Source organism: Heterodontus francisci, chromosome 5 (assembly GCF_036365525.1).
Source record: "Heterodontus francisci isolate sHetFra1 chromosome 5, sHetFra1.hap1, whole genome shotgun sequence".
In the NCBI taxonomy this organism is placed as follows: domain Eukaryota; kingdom Metazoa; phylum Chordata; class Chondrichthyes; order Heterodontiformes; family Heterodontidae; genus Heterodontus; species Heterodontus francisci.
The window spans coordinates 145,385,220-145,410,194 of NC_090375.1; the positions used below are offsets into that span (position 1 = coordinate 145,385,220).

Sequence of the window (24,975 nt, forward strand, 5' to 3'; positions counted from 1 at the left end):
CTTTCTGTTATTTTGATTTTGCTCCAGTGTGCAGGTGCAGAAGCAAGCAGGGACAGATTGCTGTGGCCTTATAGATATTTAAAGCAGATTATCCCTCCATCGGGGATGTTGTGACAGGGCAGGACTTCCCTACCACCAAAAGAGAAACACATAATTGCTAGGCCAGAGAAATACTGGCAGTGCCATAGCAGCACCTCTGCTGCAACACTTGAAGAAGTGGGACCACTTAATGGGGTGAAAGAGCTCCAAAAGATCTGGGGGAGAAATTTGTTCATTCATTGATATCATTGAAGAACACCACAGGCCGCACTCCTGATGGTCTTTGAGATCGGCAGATGGCAGGGAAATGGAGCAGCTTGCCGGGCCCCACCTCTGTGCCGGAGTTTACGTGTGGTGGGCGAGGTAGGGAGCAAAATTTTACTTTGAGCAGAAACACAAGGTCACGATCCAGTTTTCTCCTTATTTTCTGCTTTTATCTTGCCCAAAATTGTGGGGATATCAGTGGAATAACAGAGGAAAGTCCAGCCCCCAATTGGTGAAGTAAAAGAGTGCTGCACCACCAAGTGAAACCAATAAATCAGTACCTGAGGGCATACAAAACACTGCACATTGCTGAAATATTGACACACTAATAAAATTAACCAGTAGGCTTTATAGCTGGGACATTTATTAGAATTTAAGTACTGTCAGCAAACAGACTGGCACATTATACTTCAGCCATGTTCTATTTGAATAGCGGAGCAGGCTCGACAGGCCGAATGGCCTACTCCTGCTCCTATTTCCTATGATCCCATGATTCAAGGTACAGTATGTAAACCTTATAGATAGAAGGTTCAATGCTGACAATTCTCACATGAGAAACACATTTTTGGAGTGGAATACATAACTGTATCCTAACTGGCTAGATTTAATAGTTATAATTTATGAACAAGTAGTTTCCAACATTTTATAGTGGCCCCAGCCTATAGAATACATTTCCTAAAACAGATTAAAGTTGCATCATTTTAAATTATTTTTTGACTTCCCACAAACACATCAGACAAAATCTTACTGCCTTTGAAATTACTCTTCCATCAGGGACAAATGTTGCCTCTGCACACGCCATCTAATTAAGGATGGTGGGCAGATCAGGGAACAGATGGAAGGAGCCTGCAGCAATGTCTGGCCGGCATCCCCACCAGGAGAGGTAGGTGCTGCTGAGGCAGGAAGGAGACCACGAGGGCACCTCAAGATGGAGGCACCCTCTGACGAATTATAACATTTAAAAAATTAACTGTGGCCACAGCTGCCAGGCCATCGTTGTGGAAGAGGTACCCGCCACAGGATGGCCTGCAGCCGCGGCTGTGGCCCAATGTTCAAAGTGGCTCCAGGAGGGGGGGAATTAAAGGAGGCATCAATAGCCCCTGGACTGCTGCCAGGAGACCACCTCCTCCCACCTGCCAGGCTCTAGCCTCATCAGGGGGCCTGTCCACCATTGGTAAGATCCAGGGAGCTTCATATTCTTGTCCCCAATTGGCCTGTTAATGGGCCTAATTGGCTATCCACCAATGTCGGGCAGATAGCTGCATTTTCCTTGGCTCCACGTCTGGCAAAATCGCTTGGAGACAGGAAGACGTTGGACATTCCACATGATGATCATCTGTCAGAATTTGCCTGCCTTCCTGCCTCCAAAGCCGCCTCTACGTGGCTGGTAAGATTCCACCCATTATTTTCCAAAGGATTGGACCACAGACTTATCCATGGTTGTATTTGTTTATGAACACATCTTGCACTTATTGAATGCAAATTACATTGTAATGCATCATTGTGTCATGTACATGTGCCATCACGGTGATGAAAACGATGCATGGCTGTTCTTCCTCCCAAACAAAAAATTGATTTGCCATTTTTTTTCCATAAGGACAGTGCACCTTTAAATAAAATAATATTGTACCTCTGGCAATAACTAGTCCTCTAATTGCGATATCAGATTGTAACTCACTGTGGATTATAATTTAGGTGACAAAGGGAATAAAGGTTATCCAGGATCTCCCGGATTGAAAGGTGAATCAGGTATTGTCTGTTTTTTAAAATATATGGGTAAATTCAGCAATTGTATGCTCTCAGTGAAGGGCCACACTAATTGGGGATGTAGATTCGACAGAGGGCTACAACATGTTGGGATTTATTCAATTTATCCTACCATTTCTTTGATTAACTTTTTCCTTATAAAGCTGAGAAATCTTATTGCTGGGGAGGGAACACTTTTCAACTTTTGGCACCCTGTAGTTGCATTGACCTTCCAATGCCAGGTACAGGCCAAGATTTTATCAACTGCCGTGGGTCCTGATGTTGGGACCAAATGCGGGTCCTTAGCCCGTGCAGGTGGATGATGGGACCACAGTGACAATTTTACTGGCAGCAGCCAATTAAGAGATTGCCGCCAGGGCCGCCGACAAATTAAGAGCGGCGGCCTGCCTCTCCATACTGCTGGCCCAGAGGGCTGGCAGCTCTGCAGCGCCACCGATAGAGGTGGGTATGCCTGAGGCTGCAAGGAGGAGAGGGGGCCTCCATGTTAAGGTACCCCCAAAGGACCAGTAAGAGAATGGTGGATGTGCTGGAGCAAGGCAGGCAGGCCCCAATGATCTAGCGGTAGCATCGGAGCTGTGGAACTGGCCATTGCTGCCAGGGGGCTCCTTCTTGGGCCATGGACCATCCGGAAATGAAGACCACCGCAGGAAGCTGCTGGGAGGCCATCTCAATGCAGCTGCTGGACTGAGCATGTGGCTAGGGGCTGTTCCGACGCTCATTAAATCCCAGTGGCCTGATCAAATAGGCATCAACAGGCCAATTCATTGGATTAATTGGCTGTCTCCAAAGGACTGTAAAGTTCTGGCCACCGTGAGGTAAATAATACTCACTATACCCTATTCCATCAAAGTGCTTTTTTTATTAGTTCCTGGGATGTGGGTGTCATTGGCTAGGACAGCATTTATTGCCCATCCCTAATTGCCCTTGAGAAGGTGGTGGTGAGATGCATTCTTGAACCACTGCAGTACATGTGGAGTAGGTACACCTGCAGTGCTGTTGGGAAGGGAGTTCCAGGATTTTTTGCTGCAACAGTGAAGGAACGGCGATATAGTTCCAAGTCAGGATGGTGTGTGGCTTGGAGGGGAACTTGCAGGTGGTGGTATTTCCATGCATCTGCTGCCCTTGTTCTTCTAGGTGGTAGAGGTTGTGGGTTTGGATGGTGCTGTCGAAGGAGCCTTGGGACATTGCTGCAGTGCATCTTGTAGATGGTACACACTGCTGCCACTATGCGTTGGTGGTTGAGGGAGTGAATGTTTGTGAATGGGGTGACAATCAAGCGGGTTGCTTTATCCTGAATGGTGTTGAGCTTCTTGAGTATTGTTGGAGCTGCACCCATCCAGGTAAGTGGAGAGTATTCCATCACACTCCTGACTTGTGCCTTCTAGATGGTGGACAGGCTTTGGAGAGTCAGGAGATGAGTTACTTGCCGCAGGATTCCTAGCCTCTGACCTGCTCTTGTAGCCACGGTATTTATGAGGCTATAAGTAGGCAGTTCAGTTTCTGGTCAATGGTAACCCCCAGGATGTTGATAGTGGGGGATTCAGCAATCGTACTGCCATTGAATGTCCAGGGGAGATAGTTAAATTTCTCTTGTTGGAGATGGTCATTGCCTGGCACTTGTGTGGCATGAATGTTGCTTGCCACTTATCAGCTCAAGCCTAGATGTTGTCCAGGTCTTACTGCACTTCTACACGGACTGCTTCAGTATCTGAGGAGGCGTTAATGGTGCTGAGAATTGTGCAATCATCAGCGAACATCCTCACTTCTGACATTATGATTGAAGGAAAGTCAGAGATGAAGCAGCTGAAGATGGTTGGGCCTAGGACACTACCCTGAGGAACTCCTGCAGTGATGTCCTGGAGGTGAGATGACTGACCTCCAACAACCACAAACATCTTCCTTTATCCTAAGTATAACTCTAACCAGTGGACAGATTTCGCCCTGATTCCCATTGACTCCAGTTTTGCTAACTCCAGTTCTAACTCCATCCTCAAAAGAACACCCTGCTGTATTGGTGAAAGTCAAGTTTCCTTTGCCAAGATAGAGACCATTTGTTCAACTGCCTTTGTTGCTACCTCCCATTCCCTTTGCCCAACAAATTTCCTCCAAAGACCATTCATACCTTAACCCTTAACCCCCATCGCTCTCTAGTTTCTCTCATTTCCCTTCCTGTCTCCTCTGAGCTCATAATGACTGAGATCCACTTCCTGCTGCCTTGATCCCATTCCCACTAAACTGCTGACAATCTAACTTCTCTTCTTGCCTCCAAACCACTTGTTAGCTACATTGTAAACAGTTCCCTTGACTCAGGCATTTTTCCTTCCTTTTCAAAACCACTATCATCAATTCTCTCCTCAAAATAAAACACCCTCGACAACTCTTTCCTTGCAAACACTGCCCTCAGTTCAAAACTCCCTTACCTTGCAAATCCCTGAATGTTTTATGATCCCATCTTTTATGCAGCACCCTGTTTGAATCCCGCCAATTGTATTTCTACCCATCCCACCACACTGAAATTTGCCTGAATGAAATTTACGATTGAAATCCACTTTGACTATGATGCATTATTCCTCCTTTTTCTTCTTTTTCACTCTGCAACCTTTGTTAAGAATGTAGGAAATAGGAACAGGTCTAGACCATATGGCCCCTCAAACCTACTCCACCATTCAATATGATCTTGCTGATCTTCTGCCTCAACTCCACTTTCCTGCCCACTCCCCATATCTTTTGATTCCCTGAGTGACCAAAACTCTGTTTATCTCAGCCTTATATATACTCAATGATGGAGCGTCCATAACCATCGAGACGAGAATTCCAAAGATTTTCAACTCTTTGAGTGAAGACGTTTCTCCTCATCCGAGTATTAAATGATTGGCCTCTTATCCTGAGACTGTGTCCCCGTGTTCTAGATTCCCCAGTCAGAGGAAGCAAGCTCTCGGTATCTACCCTGTCAAGCCCCTTCATAATTTTGTATGTTTGAATGAAATCACCTTTCATTCTTCTAAACTCCAGAGAGTATAGACTCAATTTACTCAGTCTCTCATCATGGGATAACCCTCTCATCCCAGGAACCAATCTAGTGAGCCTTCACTGTACCACCTCCAATGCAAGTATATCCTTTCTTAAATATGGAGACCAAAACTGCACACAGTATTCCAGGTGTGTTCTCACATGCTTTGACATGATTGACTGTATCATTCTCCTTCAATGCCTCTCTTCCATTGTATTACTTAGTAGGGTTGCAGTCATTCAGTCAGATACCAGTGTATGTATGTCAGTCTAACAATGACTTCTCTTCCCATCCTATATGATGACCCCAGGAGTCCCTCAAGGCACCCTTTTCATACTAATTTAGGTGCTACCCCGGGTGACATTGTCTGCAGACATGGGCCAGTTTCCACATTTATACTGATGACACCTTGTTCTACCTCTTTTAGCTCCTCTACTGCCTGTATGCTGTCAAACCTTTTAACCCAACATTTAGTCTTAAATGAACTGCAATTTTTCCCAGTTAAGCAAAACCAAAGCCACCTTTCTCAGCTCCTGCCACAAACCCCAAAATCCTCACCGTCGACTCCATTCCCAATCCAGTGTCCTAGTTGGCATCTACTCAACTATGTTGTTGTTTCCAAACCAGACACTTTTGAAGTATGTCAGAGTGATACTGTCAAGTATGTGCCAATTTTGCAGTTATGTGCAGTGGATACATAAGGGGCGGCACAGTGGCGCAGTGGTTAGCACCGCAGCCTCACAGCTCCAGTAACCCAGGTTCAATTCTGGGTACTGCCTGTGTGGCATTTGCAAGTTCTCCCTGTGTCTGCGTGGGTTTCCTCCGGGTGCTCCGGTTTCCTCCCACATGCCAAAAGACTTGCAGGTTGATAGGTAAGTTGGCCATTATAAATTGCCCCCAGTATAGGTAGGTGGTAGGGAAATATAGGGACAGGTGGGGATGTGGTAGGTGTATGGAATTAGTGTAGCATTAGTATAAATGGGTGGTTGATGGTCGGCACAGACTCGGTGGGCCGAAGGGCCTGTTTCAGTGCTGTATCTCTAAATAAAAATAAAAAAATAAATAACTACAAAGAACTGGACTGAAACTGCTTCCACTAACACCAGCACAGATGACATGGAGCAAAGGGCCTGTTCCTGTGCTATAACATTATATAATTCCACATAAGATCCCACCTTACAACTGGCAGTGGGGATACTGATCTCATTAATCTGGTCTGAATTTCAACCCAGAGATAGTGTGTTAAATTACTGTCCCACACTGTGCTAAGCCTGATTTTTCATTCTATCATCCTGTTATGACTACAACTGCCAATGTTTCTGCACATGCTTTAAAATCAATATGGATGCTATTGTTAAGGTAGATCTGGAACACTACTTAAAACTGAACTGCAACAGCAGGATAAAAAAAGCATAAGTTCAAACTAGTGAAAGGCTAATTCAGGACTGACACCAGGAGGTTCTTCACAAAAAAGACTAATTAGCATATGGAATGGAATTCAAGATACAGCAGTGGAGGCAAAAATCCTGGAATCATTTAAAAGACAGTTAGATAATTTTATAGATGGAGTTTAAATTCTTTGTAGATGGGTGACCTACCCATCTTTTTGGCCTTCTTAAATTCTATCAATCTTCTGATCTGGTGACTTATTTGACTCTTCATCATGCAAAGCCAGGAGTGCACAATTCTCCTGAAAAGGTTGAATTTTCTCAGCCCTGCGGAGGCTTTGGAGGCACAAATAAGTCATCAGATCAGAAGATAGATAGAATTTAAGAAGGCCAAATGATCTATATCTATCTAAGACCATGCTTATCCTGAATAAGGCAACATCACTCATATAATGTGTTCTGATCAATTAATAGGCAACTTCTGTGACTGTGGAAGATACCGCAAAATTGTAGGGCAGATGGATATCAATATTGCTCGTCTGAACAACACAATGCGCTTTGTAAAGAATGGTAGGTAATTTTAGATATCAAGTTGAAACAATTCCCCACTGAATGGGCATGCTAGTAAACGTTTTTGAATATGACTGACTAAGTGAAGAGGATATTTATTTAGAGCAAAATTTATATTTACTATCAGTAATACACTGATATTTCCTCAATATTTTATATTATCTATTTATGATCACAGAATTCCAAATGCTATTGCTCTATAATCCACACAGATTTATACTGCACGAGAACTAAGAAAAGAATCTCCTGGAATGCACTTCCAAAAATGTAATGGAAGCAGATTCAATAGTAACTTTCAAAAAGGAATTGGATAAATACTTGAAAAGGAATTATATTTAGGGCTATGGTGAAAGAACATGGGGGTGGGACCAATCGATAGCTCTTTCAAAAAGCCTCCACAGATACGATGGGCCAAATAGCTGCCTTCTGTGCTGAGTGATACTTTTGATTCTAATCATTTAAGGTGTGAGTTTCACCACCAGTTCATGCAACCGCGCAAATACAGTTAAATGCAGAAATATGGAAGTTCCTGTCCGCTTTGTCCTGCTCATCTGGAAACTGCCCTATATCAGCATCTCACCAAGAAACTCGGCATTGAAATACATGAAAGGGCGTAAGGTTGTGGTACTTATGTGATAGATACACTAAGCTCATCAGAAAATATTATTTCTTGCTCATGCCAGTGTAAGTGAATTTTTAAGGCTGTGAGAAGTCTTAATTACTCCCAAACAATTTCCCTGGCATTAAAAAAATATTTTTACAAATGTGGAGTCTCATTACTTCAGATTTTGTTGGAGGTTTCAAAAAAATTAAAAACTTAAACAATTTTTTTGAAACATTTTTTATGTCTCTTTTATCTCTTTCTGTCTCAATCCTATCTTTCTTTCTCTCTTTATCTCTCTTTATGTGCATGATTTGACATTTAATGAACTATTCCAATTTCATCTTTCTGGCTTAGACTGCATGCTTCAGTAAGGATTATTCAATCTGATTCATTAAGTAGATACAGAGGGGGGAATTTTATGCTCTCCACCGCAGCAAATTTGGTGGCGGACAGGTGATATAATTAAGTGGGAGGTGTTTTTTTGGATTCCCAACAATGGGATATTTTAGAGGAATTAAGTCAGTGGCGGGTTTGTGGTGTTCCCCAGCTCAGTGGTGGATTGCAGTTTTACATTCATTTAAATAACATGAATACTCATTACCCTATGCATAATTGCAATTTAGTCCTACCTGCCAGATTAAGTGAACAATGAGCGATATTCCCATGCCACTTGGTTCACATTGTTTCAACGTGCAGCAGTCGGATTTATGCAGTTGAGTCTCAGGTCTGTGCTCTTCTCCCTTTAACTCATCTGTTAAATTAACGCCAACATTAAAATGGATGTTTGCCTCCAGACCATCACTGGAATGGATGTTTGCCTCCATGCTCGACACCAGCAAGGGAGAATTTTCTAAGGGGAAGGTGACAAAGGCATGGTTGAGGGCTACATGGAGGAGCAGGGCAGGGTAGTCGGGGAGGGAAGGGTAGGGCGTTCACGTGCATCAAGGAGCAGGGGATGGCGGAGTGGAGATTGTTGAATGGTGAAGATGCATGTTGTCAGCTGCGGGGGTGGTGGGTGGATTAGATCACTACAGTGTGAAGATATTTGGCAAGGGTCTAAAGGAAGGGGTGAGTGCTGTCGATGTCGGGGAGCTGTGGGGCAAATTGAGGGTACTGGCTAGCAGAGGGAATGGTCACAGTCAATTGGGGGCAATTGGATTCTGTAGAGGAGAAGGTCAAGACTAATGGGTGGGTATTTGGTAACATCACATGGAGGGGAATGGGACTCAGCAAAAATGGTCAGTTTGATGTGAGGAGGTTCAAGGGTAAGAGTCGGCATGTCGATAGTAATGGAAGTAAGAACAGGGAGGAGGGATGGCATGAATAAATTGGTGATTACACTGTGCACGGAAATGGGGGGAGGCTCAATAGTTATGGAGGGAAGGGTAATGGTAACATTGGGTGGGTCAAGGATGATGGGTTCAAGCTAGAAGGTTGCAGGAGGAGGTTGGAAGGTGGGGAGACTTGCCCTGAATTCCACGCGCACCATCTTCTTCAACGATAATGGAAACAATGTGAACACTCAGGATTGCTAGGAGAGTGGGAGGAGGCAAACAACAGTGGGTGTGTCTTCTACCTGGATGCAATTTGAAGGCAGATACAAGGGAGCTGTTCATTGCCTCGATGTTTCAGCTCAGTGTCAACAGAGGGCAGAATTGCCACATTCTGCTTATTTATTGTTCAGAAAGGCCACAGCGACATGGGTCTCATATACGCAACTTGTCTAGTACCACGGGAAGAAAAGCAAAAGGAGAGACTAAGGAGGGTTCTCTTCCCTCAACTCAAGATGCCTGAGCACCAGCAACAGACATAACAGGAAGGAGAGGATGCTCCGTATGGTAACATCTAGGAATGGCATTATCGAAGACAGGCACTGGCACATCATCGCATCTTCAAGATAAGGACAAATTACCTACAAATGTTAGAGAGGCAATGCCAGAGATGCCTAAGGATGTCACATGAAATGGTCACAGAAACTTGTAGGTTGAGCTGCAGCCGCTCGGCTTCGGTGGGAATCCCATGCCAGTTACCCTCAAGGTGACAGCTGCACTCATTTTTTTTCCAGTGCCTCCTTCCAGGGATTGAAGGGTGACACATGTGGCATCTCGCAGTCTGTGACCCACAGGTGCACCAGTGACCTTTTTCGATGTGCCAATGATTTCAGCTACTTACCTGTAGACGAGGACAGCCTGGCAGCAAGATCTGCAGCCTTCGGTGCCATCGCTAGGTTCCCTAGAGTGCAAGAAGTGATTGACTGTACTCATGTGGCCATTAGAGCTCCCTGGGACCAGCCTGCTGTGTTTGTCAATTACAAAAGCTTCCACTCTTTAAATGTGCAGCTGGTTTGCAGCCACAGGAGAAGAATTGTGCATGTTTGCACACGTTTCTCAGGGAGCTGTCATGACTCATACATTTTGAGGAACTCCCAGCTGCCTGCAGTTTTCGAGGAACCAGCCAAAATGGATGGATGGATCCTGGGTGACAAGGATTACCCACTTTGTACATGGTTGATGACACCAGTACATCATCCCCAAAGTGCTGCTGAAGAGAGGTACAATGTCGCTCATGCATCCACCAGAGCCATCATTGAACACACCACTAGCATGCTGAAAATACAGTTCCGTTGCCTTGAGGGGCTCTTCAGTACGCGACACAGAGGGTGTAATGAATAATCATTGTCTGATGTGCCTTGCACAACCTTGCAATTAGATGTAGCAACATTCTGCTGGCAGAGGAACAGGGGGAACACCAGTCCTCCTCAGATAAGGATAACTATGAAGAGGGTGAGGAGGAGGACAACAATGACAACGATGCCATCATAGATATGAGGGCCATGGAGAGACATGCAAGGGACATCAGGGAGAACCTCATTTGTGCACAGTTCGGCCAACAATATGTCGCATCAAGAAACGCTGGGAGGAGAAACATAACAATTCCCCACAGAAAATCACTTTTGCATGAGCTGTTTTTCATCGCTGCGATCTTAACGAAGTTTGCTGCACTTTCATGTGATTGGTACTTGAAATCATCTATGGGCTACGATAAATGCGACCGTACACCGCCGCAAGCAGCGTTAAGTTATGACTGTAGAAAATAACAGTAAGGCATGACAGTACTGGAAAAAGTTAATATTCATCACTGGGACAAAGCACAAAAGAGCAATAGTTATAGGGGACTCGATAGTCAGGGGCACAGATAGGCACTTCTGTGGACGTGAAAGAGACTCCAGGAAGGTATGTTGCCTCCCTGGTGCCAGGGTCAAGGATGTCTCTGAACGGACAGAGGGAATTCTGAAGGGGGAGGGTGAACAGCCAGAGGCTGTGGTACACATCGGTACCAATGACATAGGCAGGAAGAGTGATGAGGTCCTGCAGGGGAAGTTTAGGGAGATAGGTAGTAAGTTAAAAAACAGGACCTCTAGGGCTGTAATCTCTGGATTACTCACTGTGCCACGTGCCAGTGAGGCTAGAAATAGGAAGATAGTGCAGCTAAACACGTGGCTGAGCAGCTGGTGTAGAAGGGAGAGTTTCAGATATCTGGACTATTGGGCTCTCTTCAGGGACAGATGGGACCTGTACAAGAAGGACGGGTTGCATCTAAACTGGAAGGGCACTAATATCCTAGCTGCAAGGTTTGCTAGCGTCACTCGGGAGGGTTTAAACTAGTGTGGCAGGGGGGTGGGAACCAGAGCAGTAGGACAGCTAGTGAAGTAAATGAGGACATAGTAAATAAGGCTAGTAGAACTAAGAGGAAGAGCAGGCAGGGAGATGTTGCTGAGCACAGTGGGACTGGTGGTCTGAAGTGCATTTGTTTCAATGTGAGAAGTATAACAGGTAAGGCAGATGAACTTGGATTAGTACTTGGAAATATGATGTTGTTGCTATTACAGAGACTTGGTTGAGTGAAGGGCAGGATTGGCAGCTGAATGTTCCAGGCTTTAGAAGCTTCATACGGGATAGAGGGGGATGTAAAAGGGGTGGGGGAGTCGCATTACTGGTTAAGGAGAATATCACAGCTGTACTGTGGGAGGACACCTCAGAGGGGTCATGCAGCGAGGCAATATGGGTGGAGCTCAGGAATAGGAAGGGTGCAGTCACGATGTTGGGGGTTTACTACAGGCCTCCCAACAGCCAGCGGGAGGTAGAGGAGCAGATATGTAGACAGATTTTGGAAAGATGTAAAGGTAACAGGGTTGTAGTGGTGGGTGATTTTAACTTCCCCTATATTGACTGGGACTCACTTAGTGCTAAGGGCTTGGATAGGGCAGAATTTGTGAGGAGCATCCAGGAGGGCTTCTTGAAACAGTATGTAGATAGTCCAACTAGGGATGGGGCCATTCTGCACCTGGTATTGGGGAATGAGCCCGGCCAAGTGGTCGAAGTTTCAGTGGGGGAGCATTTCGGGAGCAGTGACCATAATTCCATAAGTTTTAAGGTACTTGTGGATAAGGATAAGAGTAGTCCTCGGGTGAAGGTGCTAAATTGGGGGAAGGCTAATTATAACAATATTAGGCAGGAACTGAAGAATTTAGATTGGGGGCGGCTGTTTGAGGGTTAATCAACATCTGACATGTGGGAGTCTTTCAAACGTCAGCTGATTAGAATCCAGGACCAGCATGTTCCTGTGAGGAAGAAAGACAAGTTTGGCAAGTTTCTGGAAGCTTGGATAACACGGGATATTGTGAGCCGAGTCAAAAAGAAAAAGGAAGCATTTGTAAGGGCTGGAAGGCTAGGAACAGATGAAGCACTTGAGGAATATAAAGACAGTAGGAAGGAACTTAAGCAAGGAGTTAGGAGGGCTAAAAGGGGTCATGAAAAGTCATTGGCAAACAGGATTAAGGAAAATCCCAAGGCTTTTTATACATATATAACGAGCAAGAGGGTAACCAGGGAAAAGGGTTGGTCCACTCAAGGACAGAGATGGGAATCTATGCATGGAGCCAGATGAAATGGGTGAGTTGCTAAATGAGTACTTTGCATCAGTATTCACCAAGGAGAAGGACTTGGTGGATGATGAGCCTAGGGGAGGGAATGCAGATAGTCTCAGTCATCTCTTTATCAAAAAGGAGGAGGTGTTGGGTGTCTTGCAAAGCATTAAGGTAGATAAGTCCCCAGGGCCTGATGGGATCTACCCTAGAATACTGAGGGAGGCAAGGGAAGAAATTGCTGCGGCCTTGACAGAAATCTTTGCTTCCTCATTGGCTACAGGTGAGGTCCCAGAGGACTGGAGAATAGCCAATGTTGTTCCTTTGTTTAAGAAAGGTGGTAAGGATAATCCAGGAAATTATAGGCCGGTGAGCCTTACGTCAGTGGTAGGGAAACTATTAGAGAGGATTCTTCGGGACAGGATTTACTCCCATTTGGAAACAAACGAACTTATTAGCGAGAGACAGCACGGTTTTGTGAAGGGGAGGTCGTGTCTTAATAATTTGTGGAAGTGACGAAGATGATTGATGAGGGAAGGGCGGTGGATGCTGTCTATATGGACTTTAGTAAAGCCTTTGACAAAGTCCCGCATGGCAGACTGGTGCAAAAGGTGAAGTCACACGGGATCAGAGGTGAGCTGGCAAGATGGATACAGAACTGGCTCAGTCACAGAAGACAGAGGGTAACAGTGGATGGGTGTTGTTCTGAATGGAAGTATGTGACTCATGGTGTTCTGCAGGGATCAGTGCTGGGACCTTTGCTCTTTGTAGTATATATAAATGATTTGGAGGAAAATGTAGCTGGTCTGATTAGTAAGTTTGCGGACGACACAAAGGTTGGTGGAGTTGCGGATAATGATGAGGATTGTCAGAGGATACAGCAGGATATAGATCGGTTGGAGACTTGGGCGGAGAAATGGCAGATGGAGTTTAATACGGACAAATGTGAGGTAATGCATTTTGGAAGGTCTAATGCAGGTGGGAATTATACAGTAAATGGCAGAACCCTTAGGAGTATTGACAGGCAGAGAGATCTGGGCGTACAGGTCCACAGGTCACTGAAAGTGGCAACGCAGGTGGATAAGGTAGTCAAGAAGGCATACGGCATGCTTGCCTTCATTGGTCGAGGCATAGAGTATAAAAATTGGCAAGTCATGTTGCAGCAGTACAGAACCTTAGTTAGGCCACACTTAGAATATTGCGTGCAATTCTGGTCGCCACACTACCAGAAGGACGTGGAGGCTTTGGAGAGGGTACAGAGGAGGTTTACCAGGATGTTGCCTGGTATGGAGGGCATTAGCTATGAGGAGAGGCTGGAAAAACTCGGATTGTTTTCACTGGAACGACGGAGGTGGAGGGGTGACATGATAGAGGTTTACAAAGTTATGAGCGGCATGGACAAAGTGGATAGTCAGAAGCTTTTTCCCAGGGTGGAAGAGTCAGTTACTAGGGGACATAGGTTTAAGGTGTGAGGGGCAAAGTTTCGAGGGGATGTGCGAGGCAAGTTTTTTACACAGAGGGTGGTGAGTGCCTGGAACTTGCTGCCAGGGGAGGTGGTGGAAGCAGATACGATAGCGACGTTTAAGAGACATCTTGACAAATATATGAATCGGATGGGAATAGAGGGATATGGGCCCCGGAAGTGCAGAAGGTGTTAATTTCGGCAGGCATCAAGATCGGCGCAGGCTTGGAGGGCCGAATGGCCTGTTCCTGTGCTGTACTGTTCTTTGTTCTTGGTAGGAAAACAGTCACCATTGAAGAGTGAAGGCTCAAATTCCAATGAGAAATGGACATTGGACATTTCCTGAGATGCTTTGCAAACATCATTGCGTTCTTGCCATTGGCCTCCAAAAAAAACATCTTTGTATCCATCTGTAACCAAGCAAAACATTATCAAAAGTGGATCAAATTTTGTATCGTTCCTATTATCACAATATGCACGTCACCCGTGCCACCTTCATAGAGTCATGGAGAGATACAGCACTGAAACAGGCCCTTCAGCCCACCGAGTCTGTGCTGACCAACAACCATCCATTTATACTAATCCTACATTAATCCCATATTCTCTACCACATTCCCACCATTCTCCTACCACCTACCTACACTAGGGGCAACTTACAATGGCCAATTTACCTAACAACCTGCAAGTCTTTGGCTATGGGAGGAAACCGGAGCACCCGGCGGAAACCCACGCAGTCATAGGGAGAACTCGCAAACTCCGCACAGGCAGTACCCAGAACTGAACCCGGGTCGCTGGAGCTGTGAGGCTGCGGTGCTAACCACTGCGCCACCCCTCATGCTTAAAAATGTTTCAATTTTTTTCACCCACTACGTCTCGGTGCTACCCGACATTAGCAGCTGAGGTGGAGACAGGCTGCTCAGTGCGCTGCCCGGTTGCTGTGGATGACTGACGGGCAGCCTCTGGAGGAATGGGGCCTTGATGGTTCCATTCTACTGAGGGTCTGCAGCAATGGTGCTTGAGTATCCTCAGTGAGTAAATTGGGCCTATATTCTCTGGAGTTTAGAAGAATGAGAGGCGATCTCATTGAAACATACAAGATTCTGCCTACAAGGGTGAAGGAAGTGGAAATGATGAATGATTTCAAAAGGAAATTGGATGGGCACTTGAAGGAAAAAAAACTTACAGGGCTACGGCAATAGAGCTGGGGAATGGGACTGATTGGATTGCTCTGCAGAGAGTTGGCATGAACTCAATGGGCCGAATGGCCTCCTTCTGTGCTGTTATGACGTTATGACTCTATGGGAACAGGGCTATGAGGGCTATGGGAAGGGCTGATAAATGTAGAGGCCTAAAATAATAGCTTCTTCAAAAGTGCAACTGAGTAGCCATTGCTGGAGCTGTAAGATTTCCTTTTCTCAGTGGTGAGTGGTAGGAATCTGGAGACAGGTGCGAGGCCTCTGGCAACTCTTGGGTAGCTGGAGTTGGCAGGGGAAGGCCTGGTTTTCACTCAAAGCCCAGCTGAGGGAGTTCAGATGGGATCTGATAGGATGTTAACCTGTCTTTTTCCCTTGGGCAAAGTCATGGACCTTCTGCCTAACTTCAGCACTCACCATTTTAGTGCTGAATTCCTGTTTTTGCACTTTCTTTCATGTCATCTCACCAAGACGTTGTGCTCAGTGATAGAAGTAGCCTTCATATCCACGAGCTCTTGACAAGGGCTTTTTTAAGTAGTGTGTCATACAGATTGCACAGTCCAAAGCTAACAACAGAAGGGTACATGAGAAAATGGTAGCAAGCTTCACGGACAGTGAGGATGATACTAATCAACTGCAACAGGACATAGATAGGCTAGAAGAATGGGCAGACAAGTGACAGATAGAATTTAATACAGAGAAATGTTAAGTGATGCATTTTGGCAAAGGGGATCGGGAGAAGAAATATAGATTAAATGGTACAGTTCTAAAGAGTTACCAGGACAGAGGAACCTGGGGATTCATGTGCATAGATCTTTAAAAGTGGCAGGATATATTGAGAGAGTAGTTAGCAAAGCATATGGGATTTTGGGCTTCAGAAATAATGGCATTGAGTACAAAACTGGGAACGTTGTGTTGAATCTTTATAAAGCTCTTGTTCGGCCACAACTAGAGTATTGCATCCAGTTCTGGTCACCACACTTTAGGAAAGAAGTGAGGGTCCTTGAGTGGGTGCAGAGGAGATTTACCAGAATGGTTCCAGGGATGAGGGATTTTAGCTCTAAGATTAGGTTGGAGAAGCTGGGGTTGTTTTCCTTGGACCAAAGGAGATTGAGGGGAGGTTTGATAGAGGTGTACAAGATTCTGTCAGGTTTGAATAGGGTAGACAAAGAAAAGGTGTTCTCATTAGCTGATGGAATAGATCTGAGGTTTTGGGCAAGAGATGCAGGGGGGATGTGAGGAAGAACTTTACATAGCGAGTGGTAGTGAACTGAAACTCACTGCTTACAAGGGTGAAATGATGAATGATTTCAAAAGGAAATTGGATGGGCACTTGAAGGAAAAAAAAACTTACAGGGCTACGGCGATAGAGCTGGGGAATGGGACTGATTGGATTGCTCTGCAGAGTTGGCATGAACTCAATGGGCTGAATGGCCTCCTTCTGTGCGGTTATGACGTTATGACTCTATGGGAACAGGGCTATTTTGAACATTGGACAGAGCAGCCAGGATGAGCTTCAGCAGATGCAACCTCCTGGACAGGAGAAGGCCAGAGGAGCACAACAGGGGGCTGCCAGGGGAAGATGGTGCAACCCAACACATCAGGTATAAAAGTAAAAGAAAGTTATTTAATTTTTTAAAATTTTCAACAATAATTAAAATCTGAAAGATTGAGGCTCCACACTTGAAAAAGTAAATTTTCAGTGTCAGAGAGGTTGTTTGGCAATAATAAATACTTAACACCCCATTAAAATTCCTTACACTTGAATGGTCAGGCCTAATTTTTTCTGGTGTGTTTAGTAGTATCTATCACGTAAGTACAGCAACTTTGCACCCTTACATGTAGTTCAATGCTGAGTCTATCAGTGAGATAGCAATATATCGCAACTTCTGGATGAGCAGGGAAACATGGACAGCAACTTCCTGATTTCCACGTTTAACTGCAAGTGTGGACGCCGGATATTGTCTGAATTATGTCTTAATAACTTTGGGCGCTGATAGAACAAAGAACAAAGAACAAAGAAAATTACAGCACAGGAACAGGCCCTTCGGCCCTCCAAGCCTACGCCGATCCAAATCCTCTATCTAAACCTGTCGCCTATTTTCTAAGGGTCTGTATCTCTTTACTTCCTGCCCATTCATGTATCTGTCTAGATACATCTTAAAAGACGCAATCGTGCCCGCGTCTACCACCTCCGCTGGTAATGCGTTCCATGCACCCACCACCCTCTGCGTAAAGAACTTTCCACGCATATCCCCCCCTAAACTTTTCCCCTTTCACTTTGAACTCGTGTCCCCTTGTAATTGAATCCCCCACTCTGGGAAAAAGCTTCTTGCTATCCACCCTGTCTATACCTCTCATGATTTTGTACACCTCAATCAGGTCCCCCCTCAACCTCCGTCTTTCTAATGAAAATAATCCTAATCTACTCAACCTCTCTTCATAGCTAGCGCCCTCCATACCAGGCAACATCCTGGTGAACCTCCTCTGCCCCCTCGCCAAAGCATCCACATCCTTTTGGTAATGTGGCAACCAGAACTGCACGCAGTATTCCAAATGTGGCCGAAACCAAAGTCCTATACAACTGTAACATGACCTGCCAACTCTTGTACTCAATACCCCGTCCGATGAAGGAAAGCATGCCGTATGCCTTCTTGACCAGTCTATTGACCTGCGTTGCCACCTTCAGGGAACAATGGACCTGAACACCCAAATCTCTCTGTACATCAATTTTCCCCAGGACTTTTCCAGTTACTGTATAGTTCACTCTTGAATTGGATCTTCCAAAATGCATCACCTCGCATTTGCCCTGATTGAACTCCATCTGCCATTTCTCTGCCCAACTCTCCAGTCTATCTATATTCTGCTGTATTCTCTGACAGTCCCCTTCAGTATCTGCTACTCCACCAATCTTAGTGTCGTCTGCAAACTTGCTAATCAGACCACCTATACTTTCCTCCAAATCATTTATGTATATCACAAACAACAGTGGTCCCAGCACGGATCCCTGTGGAACACCACTGGTCACACGTCTCCATTTTGAGAAACTCCCTTCCACTGCTACTCTCTGTCTCCTGTTGCCCAGCCAGTTCTTTATCAATCTAGCTAGTACACCTTGGACCCCATGCGCCTTCACTTTCTCCATCAGCCTACCATGGGGAACCTTATCAAACGCCTTACTGAAGTCCATGTATATGACATCTACAGCCCTTCCCTCATCTTTGTCACTTCCTCAAAGAATTCTATTAAGTTGGTAAGACATGACCTTCCCTGCACAAAACCATGTTGCCTATCACTGATAAGCCCATTTTCTTCCAGATGGGAATAGATCCTATCCCTCAGTATCTTCTCCAGCAGCTTCCCTACCACTGACGTCAGGCTCACCGGTCTATAATTACCTGGATTTTCCCTGCTACCCTTCTTAAGCAAGGGGACAACATTAGCAATTCTCCAGTCCTCCGGGACCTCACCCGTGTTTAAGGATGTTGCAAAGATATCTGTTAAGGCCCCAACTATTTCCTCTCTCGCTTCCCACAGTAACCTGGGATAGATCCCATACGGACCTGGGGACTTGTCCACCTTAATGCCTTTTAGAATACCCAACACTTCCTCCCTCCTTATGCCGACTTGACCTAGAGTAATCAAACATCTGTCCCTAACCTCAACATCCGTCATGTCCCTCTCCTCGGTGAATACCGATGCAAAGTACTCGTTTAGAATCTCACCCATTTTCTCTGACTCCGCGCATAACTTTCCTCCTTTGTCCTTGAGTGGGACAATCCTTTCTCTAGTTACCCTCTTGCTCCTTATATATGAATAAAAGGCTTTGGGATTTTCCTTAACCCTGTTTGCTAAAGATATTTCATGACCCCTTTTAGCCCTCTTAATTCCTCGTTTCAGATTGCGCCTACAATCCCGATATTCTTTCAAAGCTTCGTCTTTCTTCAGCCGCCTAGACCTTATGTGTGCTTCTTTTTACCTCTTAGCTAGTCTCACAATTTCACCTGTCATCCATGGTTCCCTAATCTTGCCATTTCTACCCCTCATTTTCACAGGAACATGTCTCTCCTGCACGCTAATCAACCTCTCTTTAAAAGCCTCCCACATATCAAAAGTGGATTTACCTTCAAACAGCTGCTCACAATCTACATTCCCCAGCTCCTGCCGAATTTTGGTATAGTTGGCCTTCCCCCAATTTAGCACTCTTCCTTTGGGACCACTCTCGTCTTTGTCCATGAGTATTCTAAAACTTACGGAATTGTGATCACTATTCCCAAAGTAGTCCCCTACTGAAACGTCAACCACCTGGCCCGGCTCATTTCCCAACACCAGGTCCAGTATGGCCCCTTCCTGAGTTGGACTATTTACATTCTTTCTTTTTCTTTTGGGCCTCCTTATCTCGAGAGACAATGGATACGCGCCTGGAGGTGGTCAGTGGTTTGTGAAGCAGCGCCTGGAGTGGCTATAAAGGCCATTTACATACTGCTCTAGAAAACCCTCCTGGATCCTCCTTACAAATTCTGCTCCATCTCGACCTCTAACATTAAGTGAATCCCAGTCAATGTTGGGAAAATTAAAGTCTCCTATCACCACCACCCTGTTGCTCCTACATAGCCTCACTATTATTCTTACAGCAAAATACGGGACATTGCATTCAACAATTTCTTATGCAATATTCTCTGCTTATTCACCACTGCTATATATCTCCAACACAGAAGTCCTTGAAGCGGCCAACACTCCCAGCTTATACACACTACTGAGTCAGCGGCGCTTGAGATGGCTTGGCCATGTGAGCCGCATGGAAGATGGCAGGATCCCCAAAGACACATTGTACAGCGAGCTCGCCACTGGTATCAGACCCACCGGCCGTCCATGTCTCCGTTATAAAGACGTCTGCAAACGCGACATGAAATCGTGTGACATTGATCACAAGTCGTGGGAGTCAGTTGCCAGCATTCGCCAGAGCTGGCGGGCAGCCATAAAGACAGGGCTAAATTGTGGCGAGTCGAAGAGACTTAGTAGTTGGCAGGAAAAAAGACAGAGGCGCAAGGGGAGAGCCAACTGTGCAACAGCCCCAACAAACAAATTTCTCTGCAGCACCTGTGGAAGAGCCTGTCACTCCAGAATTGGCCTTTATAGCCACTCCAGGCGCTGCTTCACAAACCACTGACCACCTCCAGGCGCGTATCCATTGTCTCTCGAGATAAGGAGGCCCAAAAGAAGAAAAGAAAAAAGAATTCACCACTGCACAGACCTAATTTTCTTCCACTGAACAAACATACATTTTAACTTGTTTCTCACACACATTTGCATTGTGTGCACCAAAATTACATTGAGAAGTCATAGCCAATAGGGAATAACAAAGCGCGTTTGAAAATACAGATGTAAGTCACCTTAGTCAGCCAAGGTGATGTAAATTGAATTAATATATAAGTGCATCTCAACTTTTTCACACTAGTCTAAAAGTGAAGGGCAGGTAAGGAAAATTCCATTGAAACCAACCTGCAGAAGAGCACTTTTAACCAGCCAATCATCGAGCAGTATTAAGAGTAGGCATGGTAACGTCCCTAGCCCAAAATGTTTACTGTCTGAAATGAATGAATTGCTGTGATGATTGAGATAGTAGTGGAGAACCTAAAGGGGAAAAAGTATATATTTTTTAAATAATGGCACTTTTCAGCTCAGTGCATGCCAAAGCACTTCGCAGCCAATGAAAGGCACTGCTGTACTATAAGGAAATTCAGCAGCCAATTTGTGCAGAGCAAGGTACCACAAACAGCAATGAGATAAACAACCAGGCAATCTGTTTTAGTGATATTGGCTGAGATATAAATGTTGTCCAGGAAACTGAGATATTGTCATGTCTTTGAATAATGGCTTGAGGTCGTTTACATCCACATGAGACGGCAGATGGGGCTTTGGTTTAATGTCTCATCTGAAAGATGGCACCTTCACCAACTCTACTGCACTGAAATGTCAGCCAAGATTATGGAATCAAGTCACTGAAGCTGGCTTAAACCCATAGTAATTACCACTATTTAAGAAAGGGTATTTTTGTCTTTGGTAAAAGTTTTAATATTTTTCGTAGTGATTTTGATTCCAATCAACTAGAAAATGCAATTGCCAATGTCATGCAGACCCCCACTTGCCAAGAATGAGGCATATTGAGTTTAGCATATGAACATTGATTTTAAACTGTTGCTGGAGTGAAGAAATGACTGGTTTGAAGATCACCAGACACTTGGCTGGAAGAACATGTGCATACTAAGAGACAGTGCTTGGCGATGCAATTAACAGGGATTGATCTGACAATGGTTCCACATCTTGTTGGTAAGATTCAGCGCTACACCCACCCCACCAAGAGCTTTGAAATCCACAAACCACGCAGGAGAGGCTTTTCCAAATAAGGAGCTAGTCACATGACTAAGCTGCTGGGCAACCTGGGGTTTTTTGAATTGTGCCACAGAGAAAGGAGCAGAAGGCTGTGTGCAACTGAAGCTGGAACAAGGAAGCAGCGCTCTCTCTCTCTCTCGCCTTCTCCCAAGCCACCGGACCCATGGAAGACACGCAAACCTCAAGAGAGAAAAGACTCCAACATTGAAAAAAGCTGAAGCATGTACTGGGCCCCAACGAACAGCAGGGCTGACCAGCAACCAAAGACTCTACATTGAACTTAAAGGAGTGTAACTACCAGATATTGCCTCAAACTTTTCCCCTTTATTCCTTCTACTTTTTCTGTCTCTATCTGCATGTGTGTTTATCGCATATGCATGCTAGTGTGGTCACGTCGCATATTCGTAGTCATTAACCAGATTAGAGTTTAAGATTAATAAACTTCCGCCTTTCTTGTTTAAATCTAAGGAAACCTATCTGATTTCTTTGCCTTACAATTGGAGCAGTGAACAAGGATTCACTGAGGGGGAGCTAAAAACACAGTGTTTTAAAAATTAAACCCTGTATGGTTAAATCAGGCAAAGGCTGAGAGGGAACCCCTACACACCTTCTCACCTGGTTGTAACACAATATTATCATATAAATGCTTGAGGTATTAGTATCAAACTCCTCTCTGTTAGTTTCATGGACTAATTAAGCCCTTCCAAAACAACGGGTTATATATAATCTATTTAAAATACATGTGTTAAAGCCTCTGACAGAGAGGAATTTGATTAAACTACTTTAGATTTTTGTACATTATCACCAACAGTAAGTTGTAGGCTCATATGTTTTTAAAACCTTTCCCATAATGAATACAGGCACTTGAAATTCAAGGGAGTGTCATGAGATCCTGCAGTAGTTTAAAGAGCTCGGGGGAAGAACAGTCACATATTTTTGTCACAATAGTTCCAATGCAAGAGAAATGTTAACAGATTTATGATATAATTCTGTATTTTAACATCAGCTTGTCACAGTACTTAGGGGAAAAAAAACAAAAAGGTGTACCAAATCTTTTCAATGGCCCAGTGTCTTTTAAATAGAACAAGGATGTACAGCATATACAGCCTGTCTAGGATTTTACAGGTTAAATGCAAATGGATTTAAAGGGATTATTATTGAAGGCTGTTTACATTGATATGTTAAGCCACATCAGATAATGAACTACCGAAAAACCTAATACATAGAATCATGCAGCACAGAAGGAGACCATTCAATCCATCACGCCTGTTCCAGCTCTTTGAAAGAGCTATCCAACTTGTCCCACGTCCCCATAGCCCTGTAAATTTTTGCTTTTCAAGTATATATCCAATTCCCCTTTGAAAGTTATCAAATCTATTTCCACCACCCTTTCAAACAGTGCTTTCCAGATCATAACAACTTACAGTGCAAAATATTTTATTTTCATCTCCCCTCTGGTTCTTCTGCAAATTTGCTGACATGCAGGGTCCTTGGCCACCAGGCATTCATAACTACTGGCTACTGGTTGAAAAACAAAATAAATTCTCTGCTTTATCCTTTTCCAGTTATAGCAGGTATCAAAGAGACAGAGGAGAAATTCTACCTGATTATGAAAGAAGAGAAGAATTACAATGCTGCTCTTGTGCACTGCAAAGACAGAGGAGGATCACTGGCAATGCCAAAGGATGAAGAAACAAACACACTGATTGCTGCCTACGTGAACAAGACTGGCTTATCGCGAGTTTTTATTGGAGTGAATGACTTAGAAAAGGAAAGGCAATTCATGTATACTGACTCGACTCCTCTACTGAATTACAGCCATTGGAGACCAGGAGAACCCAACAATGCATTTGGTGAGGACTGTGTAGAAATGGTAAGTGATGGAGGTTGGAATGATGTGGAGTGCCACCTCACCATGTACTTTGTCTGTGAATTTTTAAAAAAGATTTCATGATCTGAAAGGAGTCTTGCATTTCACCAAAGACAACAGTCACTAGCAGGTTATAATAAAAAAAAACTGCTGTTTATATCTTTGGTTTGTAACATAGTGGAGTCATAATTAAATACACACAATTAAACCAACCAATTCAATATTAACTGACAAAGCTACATATGGAGATTTTGAATTTAAATGGAGGATATTGGGGGACATCTTTTTGGCTTGACAGCAGCATCCTGTTAGTGTCAAATACCACACGTGTTGCTACTGCATAGTAGCAGCATGAAACAGCTGAAAAAGACACTCTGCCTATCACACAAATGAGTAATGTGATATATGAATTTCAATGCCTGTGTGATGCTAGGTATATAGGCCGTACGTCCCAAAGACTGGCAGATCGTATCAAACAACATGTCCCTTAAGCTGTTTGCAACAGGCAAGGTACATGCCGTACCCAACCAGCCCCATGCACAGTGTCCAACATCAGATGTGAATTCTGCAATTGGACAACATTTGCTAGATAATCCACAGTGTGCTAAGAATTACGCTAACAACCAATTTAAGATTGTCAGTAGAGCTCGCAGTGTGGCGCATGTGTTTGTACTGGAAGCTACATATATTAATACACAGGGCCCTGTTCTTTGCAGACAGAAGGAATGTTTCAGCTGAACAAAATAAGTGACAGCCATTCTTGCTGGTTCATTTCTCAGGGCAATGACTTGACCAATCAGAGTCAAGCTGCCTGGTTTAAATTTCAAACAAAGCTTGGCTGTTAACACCGTAAACTGATGCATTCTCCATGGCAACACACTCTTCTCATGCAGTATAAGCTGTTCTTTTCCCTTATATTGGTTCTTCTTGCGAATTGTCCTGAAGAGTGCAAGACGAAAAGCTTCGACAACATGTCTCTATTTTCAGCAATCCTCAGGTCTGTACTACTGAACGACTACATCAATTTTTGCTTCAGTTAGACAAAACATGGGCTGTAAAGTGCAGATTATGGAATAGATTTGTGTGTGCTGATAGGTGAAAGAGATCACCCGCCCTTCATAGAACCCATCCAATTTCCACACCATTTATTACACTTCTCTCTGCCAGATTACTGCCTCAGTGGTGAAGATGAAAAGCTACCATTGTCATTATGTTTGATTATAGTCTATAATGTTAAAAATTTCCCAATTTTATTGAGGAAAACATTCCATTTTATAATGAAATGGTTTTAATTAAATTTCAGTGCATGGTTCTGGGTTTCATTTCTCACTTGCTATCTGGAGCCCTTCAGCATTATACACAGGTTCAATTATTTTGATGTGTGGTGGATAGCTCCCTCTGCTGACTGTGAATGCTTCTTTCCATTTTGCTTCAGGTTATAAATGTAATACAGGAAAGTTGGAACTACAGCAGGTGTGGAATCCCAGACCC

General features: G+C 44.3%; 1 protein-coding gene across 3 annotated transcripts in view; it reads left to right on the top strand.

The window, feature by feature from the left end:
- colec10 (collectin sub-family member 10 (C-type lectin)) overlaps positions 1-24,679 on the top strand; it is a 72,616-nt gene extending 47,937 nt beyond the window's left edge. Inside the window, exons 5-7 of one of the 3 annotated variants that reach the window (XM_068032192.1) lie at positions 1,999-2,052; positions 6,943-7,038; positions 23,180-24,679. In XM_068032192.1, coding sequence (XP_067888293.1) covers positions 1,999-2,052; positions 6,943-7,038; positions 23,180-23,568 — 539 coding nt within the window. In that variant the 3' untranslated portion in view covers positions 23,569-24,679. The remainder of the gene's footprint in view (positions 1-1,998; positions 2,053-6,942; positions 7,039-23,179) is intronic. The other 2 variants (XM_068032193.1, XM_068032194.1) reach the window with 2 other exon arrangements.
- The last annotated feature ends 296 nt before the right edge of the window (positions 24,680-24,975 follow it).